Source organism: Geotrypetes seraphini, chromosome 12 (assembly GCF_902459505.1).
Source record: "Geotrypetes seraphini chromosome 12, aGeoSer1.1, whole genome shotgun sequence".
In the NCBI taxonomy this organism is placed as follows: Eukaryota; Metazoa; Chordata; class Amphibia; order Gymnophiona; family Dermophiidae; genus Geotrypetes; species Geotrypetes seraphini.
The window spans coordinates 83,548,298-83,574,447 of NC_047095.1; the positions used below are offsets into that span (position 1 = coordinate 83,548,298).

Sequence of the window (26,150 nt, forward strand, 5' to 3'; positions counted from 1 at the left end):
GTTCTTCCAGCGAATGCAGTCATTTTGGGGTGCTCACTGGGGGGGGGATTCCTCCTCCTCCTTTCGACCTGCCCAGTGACAGTGTTCAGGTTCTTCTCCCGGTTCAGGTGGGCGCCTTCTTATAGGAGTTTTACCGGGGGTGGACCGAGATCACGACAGATCAGAGGGTCCTGGAAGTGATTTGAGACGGATTAGAGAATGACACGGGGAAAAAATCTGTCCCCGGCCCACCATCCTCTGCACCGCCCCGTCACCGCCGTTCCCTTCACCACCCCGTCACCATCACTGCCATCCCTTTCACCACCCCGTCACCGCCACTGCCATCCTATTCACCGCACCGTCACCGTCCCCGCAGCATCCATATAAGCCTTAGTACTAATATTTAGCTTATTCCGTGCTTATAAATCAAAGTTCCTGCTGCTGAACTAGAGAAAGAGATGTTCAGCTAGCAGGGCTTTGTTTATAAATTTTTATCAACACAACTAATATACCACCATAATGTTTCCGACAGAGGACAAGTATGCAATAAATGCATTTTGATGTTTCAATGCCAGTGCTCAGCAGAACAACAGACAGCAATATGGACATTCACCTTATGGACTGGGTGATATACATTTCAAATGTAGTACTTTTTTAATATATAAAAATAGGCAAAATTAGTTGCTGTTCATTATATTTTCTTGCCATTGGTGCCACACATGATTTTAAAATGATAAACCAGTTCTGCTAAAGAGGGGAGAATACCCACAACGAAACAGTAAAGTCAAAAGAGGTTCGGGGTAGGGATGGGGTGTTCACGCATGCAGCAGGGGTGGGGTGGAGAAGAGGGCGGAGGAGGGGCATCACCAATCTGGGCACCTCTCACCCTCGCTACGCCACTGCTTGGAAGGAATCAGTCGGTAGGTGGGTGGGAGAGAGGGGTCAGAGAAAGAGAGGAATTGGTGTTTGCTCTGTTGGTTCAGCTAATCGCAGCAAGAGAATCCCCAATCACCTGAGCTGGCAGGGTTTCCCAAAGCCACAGTTTTTGGGAATCCTGCTGGCTCAGCTGATCAGGGATTCCTCTGCCATGATCTGCTGATTGCAGACTGTGGACTGTTGTAGGCAAAGATAGGTGCCAGAAATGTAGGCCAGGGGTTTCTGAACCTACCGTATATTTCTGGCGTTTTTCTTTGTGTGAATTGTGTCTATGTAGGCACTTGAGGTGCTATTCTCTAATTGGCACTATTGTGTGATTGACACACGATCTGCAGCTGCTTTTAAGGCAGCTGCCAACATTATTATTATTATTATTATGTTCTTGTATACTGCCATACCCAGTGAGTTCTAGGCAGTTCACATCAATTAATTAGGATCCGATCTGCACACGGATTTACAACATTTTGTCGGAGTTACAAGCAACGAGGAAGGAAATGATGGTACATTTTAGCAGAAATTTATCCGAGTTACAGGCAGCGACAGGTTGGATTGGCCGGGAAGAGGGAAGGAGAGAGAAGCACAGGGGGGGAGGAGAGTGGGGGGGAAGGCGGGAGTTGGCTTATTGCAGGGGAGTGAGGGTTAAGGGTCCTGTTCACGGAAAAGGTATGTTTTGAGGAGTTTTCTGAAGTCGAGGTAGGTCGAGGCCTCGAGAATCAATTGGGCTAACCAAGGGTTCAGCTTAGCAGCCTGGAAGGTGAAGGTTTTGTCGAGGAATCTTTTGAGCTGACATAGTTTTATGGAGGGGAAGGCGAACAGCTGAATTCTGCGGGATTTCTTATTGGTGCAAATCATATCGAAGTGGGGAGAGAGATAATATCCCAGGACAAGCAGGCAGCATATTCTTAACGTATGGGTGACGTCACCGACGGAACCCCGGTACGGACACTTTTAACTAGAAAGTTCTAGTTGACCGCACCGTGCATGCGCGGGTGCCTTCCCGCTCGACGGAGGAGAGCGTGGTCCCCAGTTTCTTCGTTTCCACGGAGCGAAGAAGACGCATGTGCTTTCAACGGCTGTTGAAATCTCCTTCCTTGCCTTCCCGCTCGCGTATTTTCTTTTCTTTTACTTTTCCCTTCGGGTTCTTTTTGGTTTGTTTCGTTCAAAAAAAAAAACAAACAAACATTATTAATTAGTTTTTTCCCTTATTTTTCTGGCTGGCCCCGGCGGTGCCTGTTGCCAACATACAGGCCTCCGGGTTTGATTTTGCGGAGGCCGTATTTCCATTCATGCCCCCTCAGCCGGGCTTTAAGAAGTGCCAGCGGTGTGCACGCCCGATCTCTCTCACTGACCCACACAATTGGTGTTTACAGTGCCTGGGTCCAGAGCATCGGGCTGACACCTGCACCCGCTGTGCCACTCTTAAAAAACGTACGTTAAAAAATCGGCAGATCCAGCAGAATATTCTTTTCGGTACCGGTTCTGCCATGGAATCTGCCACACCATCGACGGCGCCACCGAAGTCGGCACCGACTACATCGACACCGCCTGATCCTTCCTCGGGGTCGATAGCGTCAGGTAAGCTGGCTAAGAAGCCTTCCACTTCCCTTGAGCGCCCTCCTGCCACAACGGCGACGCCGGTCCTCCCGGCATCGCGCTGACCCCGCAAACGCTCCGCCCCGATATCGGTGAGTGCCTCGTCATCGGCCTCCTCATCGCAGGGGCGTGAAGCGGCACCTATGGTACCGAAAAAGAAAAAAGCGGTACCAGTGCCTCCTCTGGACGACCGCATAGCGGCCATACTCCAAACCCAATTGCAGGAGCAACTACAGCAACAGCTCCAACATCTGTTGCCGGCAATGTTGGCCCCGTTACTTCTGGTACCGGACCGGCCCGAGCATCGCTCCATACCACCGGAGTCCACTCTATCGGTGCCATTGAACACATCCATGCCGGTACTCTCGGCGAAACCCATTAATCCTCTCATTCAACTACGATCTGACGCCGATCCTCCCCAACATCGGGAACGGCACCAGGCTCCCCGAGACCAAGACCGGCACCGTTCTTTTTCCCCCGGTACCGTCTCCATGCGATCTGGCAAATCTCTCTCAAAGACTCGCCACGCAGAACCATCCACACCGCCGTCCCGTCCCACGCGCCCCGACGTCAGGGACCCGGGCCTATGGGAGGAATCCCAACCCGGTACCGATGAGGAGCCTTCCTCATCCGATGAGGAACCTTCCACACTTGATACCGGTTCCAAGCCTGAACAATCCTCGTTCACCAAATTTCTTCGAGAGATGTCAGCGGCTCTCTCTATACCTTTGGAATCTGACTCTAAGAAGTCACAGGCTTTCCTAGATGCCCTAGACTTCGAGCAACCACCCAAAGAATTTCTCAAGTTACCCGTCCATGACATCTTACGGGAAACTTTCTGTAAGAATTGGGAAAACCCTCTCACGGTACCGGGCGCCCCTAGAATACTGGACAGTCTCTACAGGGTCATTCCTATCCCGGGGTTTGACAACCCCAACTACCCCATGAATCCCTTCTGGTGGAGTCCACTTTGAAGAAAACCCAGGGCTCCAGTGTATATGCTTCCACCCCTCCTGGCAGAGAGGGGAAAACGATGGATAAATTTGGCAAGCGCCTTTATCAAAATGCCATGCTTGCAAACAGAGCCAATAATTACACCTTTCACTTCTCCTTCTACATGAAGCACCTAGTGAATTAACTTTCTTCTCTACAGAAATATCTGCCTGAACGTAAGGTCCCTCTCTTTCAACAACAAATTTCCGGCCTGCTCCAACTCCGAAAATTCATGGTGCGCTCCATCTATGATTCATTTGAACTGACCTCTCGAGCATCTGCTATGGCTGTTGCCATGAGACGTCTAGCCTGGCTGAGAGTTTCCGACCTCGATATTAACCACCAAGACCGCCTGGCTAACGCACCTTGTCTTGGTGATGAACTTTTTGGAGAGTCCCTGGATTCCACCACCCAGAAACTCTCAGCTCATGAGACGAGGTGGGATACTCTCATCAAACCGAAGAAAAAGACTCCGCCTGCTCGCCCTTACAGACAGCAGTCTTCCTACCAACGTAGGTTCTCCGTCAGACCTCTTCAGCCTCCTCCGCAACAACCTGGCCGACCTCGTCAGCAACATCAAACTCAAGCTCGCTCCCAATCTCATCAACCTGCCAAGCCTCTCCCTCAGTCAAAACCTGCTCAGCCCTTTTGACTCCTTTCTCCAGGGCATAGCCAGTCTCTCACCGGCGTTACCTCTTCCTCAACCTATTGGAGGACGCCTGCAACTTTTTCTCAGCCGTTGGGAGGTCATCACATCAGACCAGTGGGTCCTCAACATCATTCGCCACGGCTACTCTCTCAACTTCCAGACTCTTCCACCAGACAATCCTCCCGTAGAGTCTGCTTCTCACTCTTCTCAAACCCTCCTCCTCCTTCAGGAGGTCCAATCCCTCCTTCTTCTCAATGCCATCAAAGAAGTCCCCCAAGACCAAAGGGGTCAGGGATTCTACTCCCACTACTTCCTGGTACCCAAGAAGACAGGAGACCTACGTCCCATCCTCGATCTCAGGGACCTCAACAAGTGTCTGATCAAGGAAAAGTTCAGAATGCTCTCCCTTGCCACGCTTTACCCTCCTCTCTCTCAAAACGACTGGCTATGCTCCCTAGACCTCAAGGAGGCCTACACTCACATTCCAATCAATCAGACTTCACGTCGCTACCTCCGGTTTCAGATACAGCACCATCACTACCAGTTCAAAGTGCTACCCTTTGGCCTCGCATCATCGCCCAGGGTGTTCACCAAGTGCCTTATTGTGGTGGCGGCCTTCCTCAGGTCTCACAACCTCCAGGTGTTCCCCTACTTGGACGATTGGTTGGTGAAAGCTCCTACGTCTCCACTTGTGCTACAGGCCACTCATCACACCATCTCTTTCCTTCATCTCCTGGGGTTCGAGATCAACTACCCCAAGTCGCATCTGCTTCCCACACAGCGACTTCAGTTCATTGGAGCCGTCCTCGACACCACTCTGATGAGAGCATTTCTCCCCTCAGACCGCCAACGGACTCTGCTCCGCCTCTGCCATCAGGTGCTCCTTTGTCGCTCTATTCCTGCCCAGCAAATGATGGTCCTCTTGGGCCACATGGCCTCGACGGTCCATGTGCTTCCTCTGGCACGCCTCCACCTCAGAACACCTCAATGGACTCTGGCCTCCCAATGGTCACAGACCGCGGATCCTCTTTCTCATCCCATCTCTGTGACATCATCTCTTCAGCAATCTCTTCAATGGTGGTTGAACTCCTCGAATCTTTCCAGGGGTCTACTCTTTCATCTGCCCCCTCACTCCATGATCATCACCACGGATGCCTCCCCCTATGCGTGGGGAGCTCACATGGGAGATCTTCGCACCCAGGGACTCTGGACCCTTCAGGAACGTCAACATCACATCAATTTCCTGTAACTAAGAGCCATGTTCTATGCTCTCAAAGCCTTCCAGTACCTTCTCTACCCTCAGGTCCTTCTCCTGTGCACAGACAACCAAGTCGCCATGTATTACATAAACAAGCAAGGCCGCACCGGATCTCCCCTCCTCTGTCAGGAGGCCATCCGCATCTGGACCTGGGCCACGGCACACAGTCTCTTCCTCAAGGCTGTCTATATCCAGGGCGAACAGAACTCCCTGGCCGACAATCTCAGCCGCATTCTTCAACCTCACGAGTGGACCCTGGATCCTCCCACGCTCCGCTCCATCTTTGCTCGCTGGGGCACTCCACAGGTGGACCTCTTTGCAGCTCCTCACAACCATCAGCTGCCACAGTTCTGTTCCAGACTCTTCTCCCCTCATCGTCTGACCCCGGATGCTTTCCTGCTCGACTGGACGGATCGGTTCCTCTATGCCTTTCCTCCACTGCCTCTGATGTTGCGGACGTTATCCAAACTCCGCAGGGACAGAGCCACCATGTATCACTTCTTAACAGTAGCCCATATCGTAAGAACTTTTTATAAACAGTTTTATTTGCGGGGCGGGGCTTTGGAGCGGACGAAAATGGCTGGGTAGTGGAGTAGCTCCGTGAAGACAAGCTAGTTGACAGAGAACATAGCCGGGAAAAATTTCAAATTTCACTCTGAAAAGTGAATTGGAGGTGGATTATGGCTTCGGGTAAGCAAAATAAAAATTTGGCAGGGGGAGTAGCTCAAGAAGTGTGAAGCGGTCAAAACTTGATACGGCTTCCCCGCTGTCAGTTCCGTTGCCGCCGGAGGATGTAGAAAATAAAGATATAATGAAGGAAATTCAGGCGGTAAAGGAAATAGTATTAGAATGCGCTAAAAGTATAAAAGAAGTCAAGGAAGAGGTGGTGTGTTTATCAAATAAACTGCAAGTGATGGAATTGAAAGTGGACCAAATAGAGAAACGAGTGGAAAAGCAGCATAAGGAACACAGTAAGGAAATTGAAGCGCTGAAAAGGGAGCTGGAAGATTTGTCTAATAGGGAACGAAGGAGCAATTTAAGGGTGCTTGGGGTCCCGGAGGGAATTGAAAAGTCAGATCCGATTGGATTTTTGCTCAGTTTTTTGCCAAAGGTGCTCCCGATGCAAAATAAGTTTCCGTTGGAAATCGAACGTGCACACAGGGTCCCAACGAAATTATCAAGCAACCAAAAAGGATCTTTAAGCTACTTAGATATCAGGACTCAAAGATTTACATCGTTCCTGACTTTGCCAGAGCAACGGCACAAAAGAGGAAGCAGTTATTAGACCTGTGACCACAGCTGAGAAGTCTGGGAGCTAGATATGGGCTCATATACCCGGCAACTATGCGGGTCACTTATAAGAATAAAACTTTGAATTTTGAATCTGCAGCAAAACTTAAGGAGTTTCTGGAGCAGTGTGAATCACCAATGGCTACTTAGAGGAGATATGGATGAAAGTATTTGATTTCTTGGTTGATATGTTTATTTTTGTTTGAAAATTTATATGTTTCAAAAAGTTAATGGGATTCTGAAGGCATGGCTGCAGTTGGATTTCAAATACATTACATTGCATTACATTGGTGATTTCTATTCCGCTTGTGCCTTGCAGTTCTAAGCGGATTACAAATTAGAAGGCTGGACATTTCCAGGAGAATTATAAAGTAAAGAGTAAGTATATAATAGGTTGCTGTGATGAATAATAGAACAGTCGGGATTCAGTTGTGATTTGTACAATGTTGAAGATGTTGCTGTGGTGGTGGTGGTGGTGTTCATGAGAGTGTTATCTAGAGCTATAGTGAGGTTAAAATGATGGGAAGTGTTTTTTGAAGAGATGAGTTTTGATTTCTTTTCGGAATACTTTAATGTCTGTCCACATTCTATCTTGTCATGAGGCAAATGGAATGTAGCCTGCAAGAGTATAAGAGATGCAATATTACAGACCCTTTAAAGGACAGAGATTGAATAGGTGGATTGACTTGCTGATTGAAAAGACAGACTGAGGAAATGTTGGAGGATTGTGCAAAACAGTTTGAAGGAGATAAGTTCTATATAATACTGAGAATGAGAAGGTAAAATCTACAAGCAAGAGGACATTAAATAGAATGGATCTGCAAGCAAGATGAGAGTTGGAATGTGACTTTGTATGCCTTATAATTTTTAATATCGACTTTAAACTTGATAGTATTCTTAACTACCAGTTTTATACCACCTTTTCACTATAGGGTTTTTCAGGAACCTCAGCGCCACAACTCAGAGCTCAAACTCGTTCATTGCTCTAAGCTTTATGTGTTAGCTCCTCATCGGATCCTTTTTTATTTTAAACTCTTTTTTTGCTTTTGTAATGTGTATTATATTTTTACCATTTAATCGGTTTAACCCTTAAGCTTGAAATATTAAGTTTTACTTAGCTTTATTTCTTGTGGTCTTTGGCTAGGGGAAACATCTTGCCGACATGTTTCGCTTTGCAGCTTTATCAAGGCTTTTACCCCTGAAATGTAACAAAAGCCAACATAATTATCTTAATAGTGACACAACCAGATACAAACTTTACTGAAGTGCCCTGTTTTCGCTTACCTTACTAGTTTACCGCCAATACTTGTGACCACTCTATCCACGAATATGGCGGCGGCGTTCTTACTATGAATTTAAATAGAACGGGGCCCCCATTAGCATAAGCTGCGTCATCACGCAACGTAAGCATCACCGGGTGCCACGTCAGTCAAACTTAATTATTTAGAATATGAATGACATTATTAATTGAAGAACCTTCCTTTCCCGACTCACGCTAGATCGTATCTGTTCTATTGTATGCTGGTGTTCCAAAAAATGTTCCACCATTAAAATTATATAGAATAGTTGTGCATGGTATGCTTATAATTTTTAATTGCATAAAAGGGGAAGCCTGCTGTGCTATATGGAATAAGACATTGCAATGGAAAATCCATAAATGCAGCAGAGGATTTATTATAGATGGTTCTGGTATATAGTTGGCCTGGCCTTAAAATAAAAATGACACTCACGATCCAAGATGGCCGTACGAGGAGTTGTTTGAGCTTCAGTCTCCCTGAAGCTCCTTAAAATATCTTTGTCTACTGCAACTATTTACCTGGTTTATAATGCCGAAGAGGAGGGGACGCAGCGCTGCTGGAGCCTCGCAGCGCTCCAGAACGGCCGTCTTCGGAAACATCGAGGAGCTGATGAGGAGAATGCAGGGCACGCCGACAGCTTCGGGGAGTTCCCCGCGGGAGATGCATGGTGGAGGCGCATTTGTGTCGCTCTCCATGGGGCCGGAGACATCGTTGAGCCCCGAAGTAAGGGCACCTCCCCCTCGCCCTCAGTCAACCAGTTCCTCGCGAGAGGAGGTACTTCCTGAGGTCGGAGTTCACCTCCTCCCGGAGGCTAAGGAGAACAACGGGGGAACTGTGTGGCAGGACTCCCTGCCGGTGCAGAGGAGTCTGAGCGAGGAGACTGAGGAGGAAGCGGTGGGGGATGAGAGAATTCGACAGACTGCCGTAGGAGACACGCTGCCAGAGGGTGAGCTAACCAAATTAAAATTACAACCTTTTCAAATTGAGAAGCCCCGAGAGGTTACATTAGATTCTCTGTGGGATCTTGTGGCCAATTTGGCAAGATCTATAAACCCACAACTACAACAATTAGATAAGAAACTTAATAACCATGAAATTGAGATTAAAAATTTAAAGACTGGACTTGAGGACTCAAAAACTTCAGTACAGAATGTCTGTCAAGAATTAAAAGTCTCCCAACAAATTACTGAGACATTAATTAAAGACAATACTAACCTAAGAAGGAAGATGGAGGCAATGGAAAATTTCTCTCGTAATAATAATCTCAGACTGATAAATTTCCCTAGGGTTTCTATGATAGCCCCAAGGGAAATGTTGAAACGTTATATGACGGAAGTATTGGAACTTTCTGAAGAGTCGTTACCACCATTTACGCAGGTCTATTACCTTCCAAATAAAACTCAAACCAACAACAACAGAAAATGGGACCTGATTTAATGAACATATCTAATATTTTGGAAATGTCTGATAGAGAATTGGTGACCCCAGCCACTTTACTTTTGACAGTAGCTCTCGCACCAGATAAAAACTGGTTGCTGAGACTCTTCTTTAAAAATAAACACAAAGAATTTTTAGGTTGTAAAATTCAGATGTTCCCGGATTTGGCTAGGGATACACAGAGAAGGAGACGAGAATTTTTGTTAAGGAAACCTGGTGTTATATCTCTGGGGGCGACCTTTTACTTGCTACATCCATGTAAATGTGTTGTTAATTATCATTCTCATAAATATGTTTTCTTTGAGCCATCTCAACTGACAACCTTTCTCTCAACTGCATCTCTGGAGAAAGAAAGTGCTTAGTTTAAGAAAGGGTGCTTTAATCTCATTCAACTAGTTATTGCTTGGTTTAAATATAATTACTTTGATTCGCCTATTACCCCTCTTGGATCTGATTGAGGACTTGAGTAGAAATTTATGCTTATATTTGATATTCTTTTATATATCTTTTCAATTGTATTAATTTCATGCTGAATTTCCTTTCTGTACAAGTTTTATGCTTGATTATATTGAAAAATTCAATAAATATTAAATAATTTTAAAAAAAAAAAAAACATATCCAAAATTTTGCGAAGAATTTCAATCAAAAATTGATGAATATTTTCAAAATAATATTACAGAGGAAGTGTCTTCAGAAATAATATGGGATGCTTTCAAGGCAACGATGAGAAGGCAAATTATATCATTTTCAGCCTATTCTAAAAAACAATTAAATAAGCAATTTACTGAATTGGAACAAGAAATAAAAGATTTAGAATCAAAATTGATTAATAAATGGGAGAATTCTACGTTACAAACTTTATTAAAAGCAAAATATAAATACAATGAGATTTCTTCTAAATTGGCTAAAAAAAAATATTCTGTGTCAGCAAGCTTTGTATTATGGTAGTTCAAATAAGGCGGGAAGACTATTGGCTAATTATCTTAAAGTGAAAAAAAGAAAGATGAAAATGAATGCAATAAAAGATGAAAAAGGTGACGTTCATTTTCAGATTGGTCCTATTTTAAAACAGTTTTTAAATTATTATAAAAACCTGTATTCTTCTGAGTCTTATTTAAATAAAGAAAAAGATGGTGTAGAGTTTTTAAATAATATTGAAGGTCCGAAGATTCCTGATCATATAAAAAGAAGTTTGGAAAATCCAATATCTTTACAAGAATTACAAACAGCATTGAAGTCTCTTAGAGTGGGGACCGCTCCAGGTGGTGATGGATTTACGGTAGAGTTTTATAAAGCATTTCAAAATACTCTTTTACCTCATTTATTAAATTTATATCAGAATCAACTAAAGAAAGGTGGTATATCAGGCACTATGTCAGAATCATTAACTATTGTTTTGCCGAAGCCAAATAAAGATCCCATGTTGGTTTCAAATTACAGGCCTATTTCTTTGATAAATGTAGATGGTAAATTATTAGCCAAACTTTTGGCTATACGTTTGGCAAAAGCTCTTCCTCACATAGTTGGTATGCATCAAACAGGGTTTGTTGCTCAGAGACACTCTTCTAATAATACCAGATTGGCATTGCAAATGTTATATTTAACAAAAGAAATTGGAGTTCCGGCTTTTTCTGTGTCTCTAGATGCATAGAAAGCTTTTGATCGAGTGGAATGGACATTTATGTATCAGGCCATGGAATGGTTTGGTATTGGTTCGGGATTTATACAAATGATTAAAACTCTGTATAGCTCTCCTGTTGCTAGATTATATATCAATAATAATTTTTCTGATTGTTTTAAATTGCAAAGGGGAGTTAGACAGGGATGTCCTCTATCTCCTTTACTTTTTGATATAGTGCTTGAACCCTTATTATTAGCTATTCAACAGGAAGGGGAGATACAGGGTATATTACATAAGGATAAAGAATATAAAGTTTCTGCATATGCAGATGATATATTACTTCATTTGAGAAATCCTGAAACAACCATTCCAAATTTATTGGTTTTGATTGAAAAATTTGGAAAGTTTTCAGGATATAAAATAAATTGGACTAAATCAGAAGTTCTTCCTTTGAATGTGCATTGCACAAAAGGATTATTTGACTCATTCCCCTTTATATGGAAAGAAGAAGGAATAAAATACTTAGGTATATGGATAAAAAACACGCTTGATGAGACAATTATAATGAATGAAAAAAGTTTATTGCAAAAAGTAACAGAGTTTTATGTGAGCAATGGAATCCTTTACATTTATCTTGGTGGGGAAGAGTACAAACAGTCAAAATGATGATATTGCCTGTGGTTTGCTATCAAATGGGAATGATACCAGTTTTTTGTTCAGGGGTCTTTTTATAAAAAATTAAACAATATTCTTAGTAAATTTATTTGGTTGGGTAAAGCTGTAAGAATTGCTCTAGTGACTTTACAAAAACCAATTGAGGAGGGAGGGGTAAATTTTCCAAATTTTTATAGGTTTCATCAATCCTATATCTTGCGCCAAGGTATGTATTGGGTCCTCCCAGAACTCATGGAGAAGCTTCCAGATTGGTTATGGTTGGAGTGGCAGCTCATGTCTCCTATCAGGCTTCGTCATCTGCTTAGTATTAAAATGCCTAGAATAAGGAAAAGCAATAGGATATTAATGGACACATGGACAACATTAAAGTATGTTAACAACTTAACTCCTATTACTATTCAAAAATCTACTTGTCAAAACATATGGCTGAACTCCAAGATACAAATAGGCAGTTTTATGATTGTCTGGAAGGATTGGATTGAAGCAGGAATACGTACTTTAAATGATGTTATTACTGATGGTAAACTGCTGGAGTTTTCACAATTGCAACATAAATTTGGTCTTAATAAAAAACAAAGTTATAAATGGTTGCAATTGAAACAGGCCATTCAGGCAGGGTTCCTTGAATGGAAGTCTTTAAATACTCATTTTACTCTAGAATTCTTATGCTTCCAGGCAGATTTTATGGGTCACCAGGCCGCGCAGTGGTACAAAACATTATCTGGCTATTTAAATAAAAAAACAAGGACTGTACTTAGAGATATTTGGAGCATTGAGATTAAACATAAAATTAATGCATCTCAATGGCCACGTATTTGATCTTGGAGGATAAGATGTACATTGTCTGCGTCTATGAGGCAAACATGGTTTTTCCTGTTGCATAGAGCACTCTGGACCCCTGTTCGTTTACAAAAATTGGATTGCTCTAAGTCTAATAGATGTTGGCATTGTCATCTTGAGGCTGGAACTCTAGATCATTTATTATTTTATTATCCTCTTATTAATAATTTTTGGAAATTGATCTGGGGTCAAATAAATTGTATGTTAGAGAATCCTGTGGCCCTATCATATGACACAGTTTTGTTTGGAATGTCTATGAGGGCCAAAAGTCAAATTTCATCGAATAATAATAAACTGTTAATGATTTTAACAGGAGTTGCCATCCAACAAATAACACACAACTGGAAAGACTATAGAGGATTGAATTACTGTTTTTGGTGGAGTTCGGTGTGTCATGTGTATGAAATGGAAAAAACATTGGCGATTAAGAGAGGTTATTATAAGAAATTTAAAGATGTGAGGGGACCATTAATTGATTACTATAATAAATAATTGTATTTATCCCCATTTAGTATGTATAGGGTGGGAGGGTGGATGGGTGGGTTTTATGATATTGTGATGGGTAATATTTGGAAAGGGAGGGATGGGAGGTAATTTATGGTATAAAATGATTGTAGAGTTTCAAGTGAAGATTGTATAGTATGATTTGATTTATTGTACACTTGTTTGCATAATGTAAAAAGGAATAAAGATATAAAAATAAAAAAAACCAGTTTTATTTGCATTGTCTTATACAGATTTTGAATTAGCAGTGATAGTAAGATTTTCTCCTGCTGTTTATCTGTTGTAGCCATGAGCAATCTGATATTAAATTTATTTACAATTTTTTTTTTCTACATATCAGGAACTTGGATTTCTCTAAAGGTCATCAGGGAATTACTGGAGAGAAAGAGATGCAGCATCGGAAAATCCGGCCACAACGACTGGTCTCTACGGGCAAGTGGATTGCAGAGAATCATCCTAGGTATTTGATATTAGCTCAGACCAAGACCCTTGGATGCAGGGCCATATGCAGAAACTCATTTGTATAAATATTTATATAAATCATTAGGGACAGAAAAATAGAGCCATATGTGAAAATCAGATTTTTGTATGTAGGGCTGGCACTGTTCATCTCTTGTCTCATCCATATTTACCTTTTTCTTCCCTTAAGTAATATGGGACAACAGAGAATGCATTGATGGGACTAATTTTGTTTATATGGAACTGATACTAGGAATCTTTTGCCATCTCCAGTATGTAATTGTGTGTGAAGCAAAAAAGGCAAAAGTCAGGTCTAAGAATTCTAAGTTGTCACTGCTTCTAAGTATGAAACCATAAGCAAGTCTTCAAGATGAATATATCAAAGCACAGTAGCATATCATTTAGATCGGGCTCCCCAAATCAGGGTTTTCAGGATTTACACACTCAATATACATGAGGTGTATTTTTCATACAGTGAACATAAGAATTATCATTCTGGGTCAGATCAAAGGTCCATCTAGCCCAGCCTTAGTCTCACTCACCTCTAAATCCCTTGCCTCCTCGCTAACTATCACTCTATTCTACATCCCACCCCAAAAATGGTCCCTAGCCAAAGAGGACCTCGCTGACTCCTTATTAACTAATTATCTAACAAGTCCTTACAACCTTCTATGCGGAGACATCAACATCCACCTTGAGCAAGTGGACCAACCAGAAGTTGCCGACTTCTGGTCACTCACCTCCCAACTAGGCTTCTTCAAACCCCCCCCCAACCAAAACTCACCAAAAGGGCCATCAGCTAGACCTGGTCACATTCTCCTCCAACGAGCCGACCGACCCAAAAATATACTGGAAACAAGCCAACTGGACAGACTCCCTATGGTTTGACCACAGACTATGCGACTTTTCCTTGGGCTGCCAACAAAAACATTCAAGAAACAACAAAACAAGAAACATCACAACCCACACCACTAGAGGAAAGATAGACCCAGAGGAATTCTGGTCTCGCTATGACACCCACATAAAACAAGACGAAGAAATAGATCAACTCATGTCCGCCTGGATCATTGACAGCACTAACATTTTAAATGAAATAGCCCCTTCAAAAACCCGCCACATCAGAACCACAAATCAGGAGGGATGGTTCGACACAGAGCTGTTACTATTAAAGAGGGACCTCAGAAAGTCAGAAAGACTATGGATAAAGTCAGGAACCCAGGAACTCAGAACTGCCTGGAGACTCAAACTAAAAACCTACAAAAACCTTACCAAGGAAAAACGGAAAAAATTCTACTCACACTTAATTGGAAACATCACATCCAACAGCAGCAACCTCTTCAAACTCGTCAATAACCTTTACAACATTGAAACACTCACTAACAACCAGGAAGACTCAACACTAACCGCCAACACCCTAGCGGATTTCTTCAACTCCAAGATCCTAAAACTAAGATCAGCACTACCCACCAAGACCAATCCACTGGAGCTCTTTCCCATCCTCCCTGACATCGACATAGCTAAACCAGACCAAGGGTCTAGATCCGACCTAAACTGGAACCAATTTACCACAATCGACTGGAAAACCTTCAACAAATATTATAACAAATACACCAAATCCTTCTGCAAACTAGATACTTGCCCCCCAAATGTGATGAAAACGGCTCCGATCTACTTCAAAGCAAACATGCTACTATGGGTCAACTCCCTACTATCCGCAGGAAACTTCCCTCCAGAACAAGGACATATCTTAATAACCCCAATCATAAAAAGCATAAAGGACTCTTCCAACGCACCTTCCAATTACAGACCAATAGCTAACATACCACTATTCACCAAAATCGCGGAAGGGGCAGTAAAAGCAGAACTCTCCGCATACCTGGAAAAATTCAATATCCTAAGCGACAATCAATCGGGCTTCCGCACGGACCACAGCACAGAGACCATCATCGCCTCCTTACTAGACCACCTGCACATACTCTTCAGTCGGGGCTCCAGCGCCCTGATCTTACAATTTGATCTAAGCAGTGCGTTTGACCTAGTTGACCACACTATTCTCCTGGAATGCCTGGCCCACATTGGAATCTCAGACCGGGTACTCAGCTGGTTCCAAGGGTTCCTACGAAACAGATCCTACAGGGTACACAAAAATGACAACTTCTCCTACAGCTGGGTGAACTCCTGCGGTGTACCACAAGGCTCCCCCTTATCCCCCACCCTGTTCAATATCTACCTCGCCTCCCTCAGTAACCTCCTTCACAAACTTAAGCTCAAATTCTTCATCTATGCAGATGACATCACAATTGTCATCCCTCTAACCAGTCTATCCCAGGATCTTCTCAACTACATAACTAGCATACTCAGCCAGATAGAACTCTGGATGCTCTCCTTCAAACTAAAGCTCAACCCAGACAAAACAAAATTCTTTCTAGCCACCCCCAAAGACAAAATCAAAGACACCACAATCCAGGTGAAAGGATTGGTTTTCCCACTCGAACAAACATTAAAAATACTAGGAGTCACGCTTGACAAACATCTATCCCTAGAAAATCACACCGACCTCATTGTCAAGAAAGGCCTTTCAGCACTCTGGAAACTCCGTACCATAAAGAAATACTTCGATGACACTGCATTTCAACTATTAGTTCAATCCTCTATCCTCAGCATACTGGATTATTGCAATATCATTTACCTAAGCTCCACAAAGAAAATCACCAGAAGACTAAAACTGATTCAAAACACAGCTGTCCGCCTCATTTTCGGCCTGAACAAATGGGAACACATCACCCCCTTCTACCACCAACTGCACTGGCTACCCTTCGAATCCCGAGTCCTCTTCAAGTTCGCCTGCATTTGTTACAAGACAGTATTTGGTCTCTCACCAAAATACCTCTCCCCACATTTCAATATGTATTGCACCAACAAGAAATCCCGCAGAATCCAGTTGTTTACCTTCCCCTCCATAAAATCATGCCAGCTCAAAAGATTCATCGACAAAACCTTCGCCTTCCAGGCGGCCAAGCTGAACCCTTGGCTAGCCCAAATGATGCTAGAGGCCCCGACCTACCTAGACTTCAGAAAACTTCTCAAAACACACCTCTTCCGCGAACAAGACCCTTAGTCCTTACTCCCCGCATACACTCCAACCCCCCCCACCCCCACCTCCCTCTCCTCCCCCCTCTTCTGGTTTCCCACTCCCTCCATTTTATCTTCTAACCCAACTATGATAAACCTGTGCCTCCTTCCGCGCTACCTGCAATTCCGATAAAATTTTTGTAAATCCGGGTTCAGACCGGATCCTAATGTAACGAATGTAAACCACCTAGAACTCTTTGGGTATGGCGGGATATAAGAACCTAATAATAATAATAAGTGCCAAGCAGGATCCCAGACAATAGCAATATTCCTTTCTACTTATCCCCCTTCTAGGAATTTTACCTTTCTAGTACTTTCTGACTTGACATTTATCCAAACAATATTGGGATAATTTGAAATTACTTATTTATAGTGTTGCCAGATTGGTTAGCTTCCCTAATTTCTGTTTCAAATTCATGTGCCATGGAGGCAGCTTCCTGCTGCAGTGTGTGCTATTGCTTCCTCATCCTAGTTTTCAGTGGCATAATTGAAATGTGCATGCTCTAAGCAGAACTGAGCATGTGCCACTTCCAGCACATCATTGAGATGAATCTGAGGAGGAAGCACTGGCAAGCACCGCAGCAACAAGTTTGAATCCAGAAGAAACACTGGCATTAGATCAAAAAAAATTCTCATGTGAGCTGCATTCTGCTGCAGACTGTGTGTTTGATGCCCAGGACATACATATACTGTACACCAGGGGTGCACAAAAGGTCGCTTAAGAAGGCAATGCGAGTTGATCGCATTGCCTTCGCGTTCTACTTGCTTCCCGACTCAGAAGCACTGAGCCAACCAACTTTCCCCACTTGATGTCAATTCTGATGTCAGAGAGGAAGTTCCAGGCCAGCCAATTGCTGCCTGGCTGCCCGGAGCTTCCTCTCCGACTTCAGAAATGAAGTCGGGGAGAGGAAATCTGGTTGACCCAACGCTTCTGTGTGGGGAAGCAGGGAGAGCTTGGTGTGGTGATAGTTTGGAGGCCTGTTCCCCAATGGCAGCGGTGGTGGTTTGGAGGCCTGTTCCCCGATGGTGGTGGCAGTTTGGAGGCTTGTTCCCCGATGGCGGCGGCAGTGGCTTGGGAGCAGGCAGGGGGACAGGAAGACAGAAAGAAAGGGAGCATGGAGAGAGAAAGAAAGACAGGGGAGGGGGCTGGGAGAGAGGAAGAAAAAGTTGGCAGAGGAAATGAGGTCTGGAAGCATACAGCAGGCTGAAAGAAGGGAAGAAATATTGGATGCACAGTCAGAAGAAAAAAGTGCAACCAAAGATTCATGAAATCACCATACAACAAAGGTAGGAAAAATGATTTTATCCCAGGACAAGCAGGCAGCATATTCTCCCCCGACACGGACAGCTTTTCAAGCAAACTTGATTGAAGACTTCAAGTTTGCTAGTGCTGCACCACGCATCCCCTCCTCGTGGTCTTCAGTTCTTAGTTTTCCGCGGAGCCAGAAAGCCCTGTCTCTCTTCTCTGCGTTCTTCAAAGTGCCTTTCTAGCACCGCGGCTTCTTTGTTTTGTTCGGGAGCCGCTGTGCGGTTTGTTGATTGAGCTTGTTTTTCTTTGTTTAAAAAAAAAAAAAAAATGTCTTTTTGTTGCGTTTCTGCTGGTTTTCTACCGGCAGGCCCTTCTTGGGCCTCGGCCATGCTGCTAGGCCTCGTTTGGCTGCGGCTGTGTTTTCTTCTTCCCTGGCCTCTCTTTGGGCTCACCTCGGGTGAACAGAATGGCCGGGACCCTTTTTCCTTCCTTGGAATCGGGCTGACATAGCCTCGTGGGTTCCCCCGTTGGGGTAAGTCTTTTCTTTCCTTCAAGGTGCGTTACCCCGATAATGCCTCCGACTGAGTCTCGGGCATTCCAGCATCGAGTGCAGTGGTGCCTGTCTCTACAAGACCTTGGAAGCATGCCTCCTTTCATGGGAATACTCATCCTCGAGGTTGCCCTCTATGGAACGCACTGCTGCACCTTCCTTACCAGTTTCATTGGTACGGTGCCATTTTCTGACCCTCGACTGAGGCTTTGTGCCTCAACCTCGATTGAGGCTTGGTACCTCACCGTCAACTGGGGGCTTGTGCCTCACCGTCGACTGAGGCTTGGAACCTCGACATCGACTGAGGCTGGGTATCTCGACGTCGACTGAGGGCTTGTGCCTCGACGTCGACATCGATTGAGGCCTTGTGCCTCGACGTCGGCTGAGGCTTGGTGCCTCGACGTCGGCTGAGGCTTGGTGCCTCGACGTCGGCTGAGGCTTGGTGCCTAGACGTCGGCTGAGGCTTGGTGCCTCGACGTTTCCTGAGTTCGACTGGGGTGCCATCGACTGGGGCTTTTTTGCCTCAACGTCGGCTGGGGCTTTTGTGCCTCGACGTCGGCTGGGGCTTTTGTGCCTCGACGTCGGCTGGGGCTTTTGTGCCTCGACGTCGGCTGGGGCTTTTGTGCCTCGACGTCGGCTGGGGCTTTTGTGCCTCGACGTCGGCTGGGGCTTTTGTGCCTCGACGTCGGCTGGGGCTTTGTGCCTTGACGTCGGCTGGGGCTTTGTGCCTCGACGTCGGCTGGAGCTTTGTGCCTCGACGTCGGCTGGGGCTTTGTGCCTCGACGTCGGCTGGGGCTTTGTGCCTCGACGTCGTCTGGGTTCGACTGGGGCGCCGTCGACTGGGGCTTTGTACCTCGACGTCAACTGGAGCCTTGTGCCTCAATGTCGCCGGGATGGCCAACAGGGCTTGATTTATAATTTTACGTTCACCTCGTATCTTGAGGTCCTGATCAACTCCTTGCCCGCCTTTCAGGATGACTTGCCCGCCTTCCACCGCGCGGAGTTTTGGGCGGCTGGTGGACTCTCTTTTGCAGATTCGCCTGCACATGTTCCATGCAGCTTACAATGCTTTCGAGCTTTCCTCTCGGGTCTCTGCCTTTGTGGTTGCCATGTACCATTGGGCGTGGCTCCACATCGTCGATATGGACTCCATCATTCGGGATTGCTTGGCCTCTCTTCCCTGTTTGGGGAATGTTCTCTTTAATGACTCGATTGAGGCGCCACTAAACGCCTCTCGGAGCATGAGCATTCCTTTGCATCTTTGGTGCGGCCCAAGCCGAAGCCCACTCCTCCTAAGGCAGGGGTGTCCAATGTCGGTCCTCGAGGGCCGCAATCCAGTTGGGTTTTCAGGATTTCCCCAATGAATATGCATGAGATCTATTAGCATACAATGAAAGCAGTGCATGCAAATAGACCTCATGTATATTCATTGGGGAAATCCTGAAAATCCGACTGGACTGCGGCCCTCGAGGACCGACATTGGACACCCCTGTCCTAAGGCTTATCGGCTGCCACCCCGGGGGTACCCACAGAAGTCTACGCCTGCCTTCTCTCGTCCGCCTCCTCGGCACCAGCGGCAGCAGTGGGCTCCTCCTAAACCTCAGGCCCCTGCGATGTCTAAGCCCGCGCCATCTTTTTGACTGGCTGAGCGGAAGGGGGCTGGCCCCCTCCACCCTGGACCCCGCCCCTCTTCCTATCGGGGGCCGTCTCTGGGCTTTCTACCATACCTGGGCCCGCATCACCTCGGAGCTTGGGTCCTCCCTGTTGTCGGAGCGGGGTATTCGTTGAACTTCCGGGCGTTGCCTCCAGACAGTCCTCCAGCGTATTGCTTTCGAGTCGAGCGCAGCTTCCCTTGCTCCTTCTGGAGGCTCGGGCTCTTCTTCGCCTTCGGGCGGTGGAGGAGGTCCCCCCTTGTTAGTGGGGATGGGGGTTTTACTCCAGGTACTTCCTGGTCCCCAAAAAGACCAGGGACCTCTGTCCTATCCTGGGCCTCCGGAAGCTGAACAAATTCCTGGTTCGGGAAAAATTCGCTCTCGCTTCCTGTTTTGTATCCCTTGGTGGACAAGGGGGACTGGTTGTGTTCCCTCGATTTCAAGGAGGCTTATACGCGCGTGCACATTCATCCGGCCTGTCGCTGATTCCTTTGTTTTCAGGACTGCCCCTTCAGTACGGGGTCCTCCCGTTCGGGCTTGCCTCCTCTCCCAGGGTCTTCACAAAGTGCCTGGTGGTTGTGGCGGCGGCTTTGCGATCGGGGGCCTTCAGGTCTTTCCGTACCTCGACGATTGGTTGATCAAAGCCTCGACGAAAATGGGGGTTATTTCAGCGACCCGTCAGCCTATTACCTTCCTTCTGAGTCTGGGGTTCGAGGTAAACTTCTCGAAGTCTCAGCTGTGCCCCTCTCAGTCCCTCCTGTGTATCGGAGCCGTGCTGAACGCGGTTCGCCTCCGGTCCTTCCTGCCTCCCTCTCGGCAGGCCACGATCGTGTGGCTGTGCCAGCAGGTTTCCCTGCAGACTTCGGTCTCAGCCAAGCGGATGATGGTCCTTCTGGAATACATGGCCTCCACCGTGCACGTCACACCGTTCGCACGGCTGCATCTCCGGGTTCCTCAGTGGTCTCTGGCCTCTCCGTGGCGGCAGGATCGGAATCCCGCTTCTCTTCCAATTGCGGTGACTCCTTCCTTGGAACGCTCGCTCCGTTGGTGGACCAGCTCTTCCAGTCTTTCCTGAGGGTTTCTCTTTCTCGCTCCTCCGCATCACAAGGTCCTGACGACGGACTCTTCAATGTTTGCTTGGGGAGCTCATCTCGACGCTCTGTGTACGCAGGGCCTTTGGTCGAACGCGGACCATCATTGCCACATCAACTTGTTGGAGCTTCGAGCCATTTACTATGCGGTGGTGGCCTTCCGCCACTTGCTTCAGGATCGGGTGGTCCTGGTCTGCACGGACAACCAGGTGACGATGTATTACGTCAACATGCAGGGGGGTACGGGGTCTCTGTCCCTCTGCAAGGAAGCTCTTTGCCTTTGGAATTGGGCGTTCTGCCACAACGTCTTTCTGCGGGCGGTTTACATCCAGGGCATACTCAACTGCCTGGCGGACAAGTTAAGTCACCTTTTGTGGCCGCACGAGTGGTTTCTTCATTCCCAGACTCTTCGTCAGGTGTTTCTTCGGTGGGGGACTCCGCAGATAGATCTGTTCGCTTTCCCCCTCAATAACAAATTGCCTCTCTTCTGTTCGAGGATGTACTTCCCAGACCGTCTCGAGGCGGATGCAATCCTTCTGGCTTGGAAGGGCCGGTTCCTTTATGCGTTCCTGCTTTTTCCTCTGATTCTGAGGACGCTTGTGCATCTCAAGTCGGCGCACGCCACCATGATCTTGATTGCTCCTCGGTGACCTCGCCAGCCATGGTTCTCCCTGCTTCTTCAACTCAGTGTCAGGGAGCCTCTTCTTCTAAAGCCTCTACATCTGACGGCTTGGTTCCTTTCCACTTGACCTCTTCCTTGAGTCCTTGAGCTTCTTTGAGTCCCGGTTGGTGCAGGATGTCTGGGAAGCTTCTCGGAAGCTTCTACCAGGCGATGTTATTCTCGGAAGTGGACGTGCTTCGAATCCTGTGGAACCTCTGTCCGCTTCTTTGTCCTCGGTTCTGGATTATTTGCTTCATTTGTTTCAGTCTGGTCTCAAGACAAATTCTGTCTGTATCCATCTTAGTGCGATTGCTGCCTTCCATCAGCAGCTTGATAGGAAGTCGCTCTTGGTCCACCCTTTGGTTTCTCGTTTCATGAGGGGTCTCTTGAATGTCCATCTTCCTCTCAAGCCTCCCCCTGTGGTTTGGGATCTGGATGTGGTTCTTGCTCATTTGATGATACCACCGTTTGAGCCCATGAACGAAGCTCGTCTGAAGTTCCTTACTTGGATGGTGATCTTTCTACATGCTCTCACATCTGCTTGCAGAGTTCGTGAGCTGCGGGCTTTGGTTGTGGACCCGCCTTTTACTGTTTTTCATCATGACAAGGTGGTCCTGCGTATTCCTCCCGAGTTCTTGCCTAAGGTGGTGTCGGTTTTCCACCTTAATAAGTCTATTGTCCTTCCGGTGTTTTTTCCTATGCCCCATTCTCATCCTGGAGAGGGGGCACTTCACTCTCTTGACTGTCCGAGGGCGTTGGCTTTTTATCTCCAACTCACCCTGTCTCATCGGAAGGTCCTTCAACTGTTCTTATCTTTTGATCCTAACAGGTTGGGTCATCCTGTTTCCAAGCGCGCCTTGTCCAACTGGTTCGCTGCTTGTATTCCCTTCTGCTACGCTCAGGCTAGTCTCTCAATGTGAGGTCGGGGCACGGGGCATAAAGTCCGAGTGATGGCGGCTTCTGTCGCTTTCCTCAGGTCCACGCCAATTGAGGAGATCTGCAAGGCTGCCACTTGGTCTTCGGTTCATACCTTCACCTCTCACTACTGTCTGGATACTTTGTCCGGAAGCGACGACCGGTTTGGCCAGTCGGTTTTGCGTAATCTGTTTTCCTGATTTGCCAACTTTCCCTCTGTCCCTTTTTGGTTAGCTTGGAGGTCTCCCACATGTAGAGAATATGCTGCCTGCTTGTGTTGGGATAAAGCACAGTTACTTACCGTAACAGGTGTTATCCAGGGACAGCAGGCAGATATTCTCGCAACCCTCCCACCACCCTGGGGTTGGCTTCTTTGCTAGCTATCTGAACTGAAGACCACGAGGAGGGGATGCATCCTCTAGTGGAGCAGGAAGGCACACACATGCGTGGTGCAGCACTAACAAACTTGAAGTCTTCAATCAAGTTTGCTTGAAAAGCTGTCCGCGTCGGGGCTCCGTGGATGACGTCACCCACATATAGAAAATATCTGCCTGCTGTCCCTGGATAACACCTGTTACGGTAAGTAACTGTGCTTTATTTTCAATTTAGTGATCAAAATGTGTCCGTTTTGAGAATTTATATCTGATGTCTATATTTTGCACTATGGCCCCCTTTTACTAAACTGCAATAGCAGTTTTTAGCGCAGGGAGCCTATGAGCATTGAGAGCAGCACAGCTTCCTGCACTAAAAATCTCTATCGCGGTTTAGTAAAAAGGGAGGGAGTATATTTGTCTATTTTTGTATAGTTGTTACTGAGGAGACATTGCATAAAGTCATCTGCCTTGTCCTCTTTGAAAATGATAATTAACATTTTCTCTGCGTACGGTGTGCTTTGTGTTTTTTAAAATTTTTTTGTTGGTAGATCATTTTGACTTGGTCATTTTAAAAGTAGCTCTTAAGCCCAAAAAGTGTGTGTTCTGAGGCTTTTTTACTCAACTAACCTCTGCAGGTTTATTGTATTGTTCCTTAACACTAGACAACAACTGTATAAAATCTTTCTCTTCTACAGATTGATTCAGTGTCAAAACGAGGGAGGACAGCTCTCCTTTGTAACTGAGATCCCGGAATTGGTGTTGGAAGAACAAAACAAAGCCAATGACAGTCCCATCCTACAAGAGTCATCTATAGTGGAATCCCCATCAACAGATGGCAGTCCTGGACTGAAGTCTGTACTGTCTACTGGCAGGAACCAGAGCAACAGCTGTGAGATGAATGAAAAACCTGTGGTCACCTTCAAAGAGAACATCAAACCTCGAGAGGTGAACCGGGATCAGAGACGCAGCTATCCTCAGAAGGACCTGGGAAAGGAAAGGAGGGACTATGGGAAAGGGCTTAACACAACAGTCAATAAGAATGATGTAAAGAAGGACAACAACAAAAGGAAGAATGAGCCTAAGAAAATGAATCTGGATAAGGTCCAGGAGGCAGGGAAGCAGAGTGTGGCAGTGCAGGTAAAGGTTGAATGCCTGGTAGAGCATGGCAATGCAAGAAGAGTTTAAGCAATATGCAGGGTGGGGCTCAGAAAAAGTATATGAGTAGAGGAAGGGGGAAATTGGGCATGACTACTGGAAAAGGATGAGGAGTATGAAGTGTAGCTTATGATAGGAGCAGAATATGGGGTTTGACTTGGAAGATGAAGGAGATGCAGAGAGGATTCATTATATCTGACTGAATGAAGATGGAAGATCTGTTCAGTGCTACAGGAAGATTTGGGTAGAACGTACCACAGAGCACCTGGCTTTCTCGGAGCAGTATAGTATTGGAAGATGTATGGCTGGATGTTGATGGATAACTTGGACTTTAGAGAACTGAATTCATACTCCTTCACTGAAAGGGAGAGTGTGTGTGCTGTCTTAAATGTTTTCAAACCTGAATTGGCTAATATTTTGTTGTGGTTGCTGTCTTATTTATTAGGTTAAATCACAGACTGAACTAAGGAAGACTCCAGTGTCTGAAGCAAGGAAAACACCTGTAACGCAATCTTCAAGTCCAGGCAACAATTCTCAGTTTATCCCTATTCATCACCCAGGGGCTTTTCCTCCCCTTCCCAGTCGACCAGGTATTTGACTAATTATCTGGATCTCTGCAGAAATACTATATGTGTCAGAATAACTATCAGTACACTATACTGATTGAAAACACAATATATTACAGTAACACACAAGAAAAGAGCAAGTTCCAGGTGGTATTGAGCAGAATTTCTCTGCAGTGCAGTTCTCAAATAGATTGGAATTATATTGATTACTTTCTTATTCTGGGTTTGGTTAGCACTGCTGTTTCTACATAACCAGCCTTTGTTGGGCAGTGGTCCCATGAGCTTTAATTTGCATCTACAACTTTTTAGAATTCCCTTCTGTGCAGTGTTTAAATTTTATGGATGAACAAAATCTGCCAGCCAAAATTAGCAGCCCTGGAGGGGGCTTGGGGGAATGGCTCATGCTTAGCTGAACAGAACAGAACTGAATATCGGCATTGTCCAGCTAAACTTATTGAGATAAATTGCTCATGCTGAAAGGCTGTCCCAAAATAAGCACAAAGCAAAAAACACAAAAACAAAACTCTACAACATTAGATCTCAAAGATAACACCAAAAGTAGAGCTGCAAAAAAATCACCAAATTTAAATAATTGCTTCTGCATTGAGTAAAATGTCAGTCAACTGCTTACTATTCACTGCACATCCATGTCAAACTGCACAGGGCTGATTAATTGAATGGGACATATCTTCAATCATCGGTCTTTAAAAAAAAAAAAAAACAACCCTCGTTTTTCTTTTCTCGGCGATAAAGTGATTAACCCGTGTAAAGTTTGATATGATTGATGATGAAAGAGGACTTGGTGCAATAGCAATCTCCAGGTTCCACATATCTCTACTGATCCCCTGAAGAAGCCTGGGGTGAAACGGGTCCCCGTTGGGATCTGTTCTTTTCAATCAAGCTAAGTTTCTGGTTTTTGATTTATAAGAAGTATTATTTATTATAAAATATAAGCAAACATATAATAATAAAAGCAAATAGAAAAGAAAAATGAGGGGTTTTTTTAATGACAGATGATTGAAGACATGTCCCATTCAATTGATTAGACCTGTGTTGTCCCAAAATAAACCATTCACTTAATATTAAAAGTTATGCTGTTAACTCTGCTACTTGCATAGATACTGAATATCAGCCATCTAGTGACTGAAATTAGGTCTATATCAGTCACAGGTTCCAGAGATAGCGCATCCTGGTGGCATGAGCCCCTGACCACAGGCTGTTGCTTTGACTATACTGAATATTAGGAGGATACAAAATAAAGGAAAAATCCCTG

At 45.5% G+C, this 26,150-nt stretch overlaps 1 protein-coding gene across 4 annotated transcripts in view; it reads left to right on the forward strand.

Annotated features, from left to right (window-relative positions):
• SMG7 (SMG7 nonsense mediated mRNA decay factor) overlaps positions 1-26,150 on the forward strand; it is a 268,133-nt gene that overhangs the window by 179,888 nt on the left and 62,095 nt on the right. For 3 of the 4 annotated variants that reach the window (XM_033915789.1, XM_033915787.1, XM_033915786.1), the window contains exons 13-15: positions 13,414-13,533; positions 23,852-24,293; positions 24,757-24,901. In XM_033915789.1, the coding sequence (XP_033771680.1) occupies positions 13,414-13,533; positions 23,852-24,293; positions 24,757-24,901 (707 nt within the window). The remainder of the gene's footprint in view (positions 1-13,413; positions 13,534-23,851; positions 24,294-24,756; positions 24,902-26,150) is intronic. The other variant, XM_033915788.1, reaches the window with a different exon arrangement.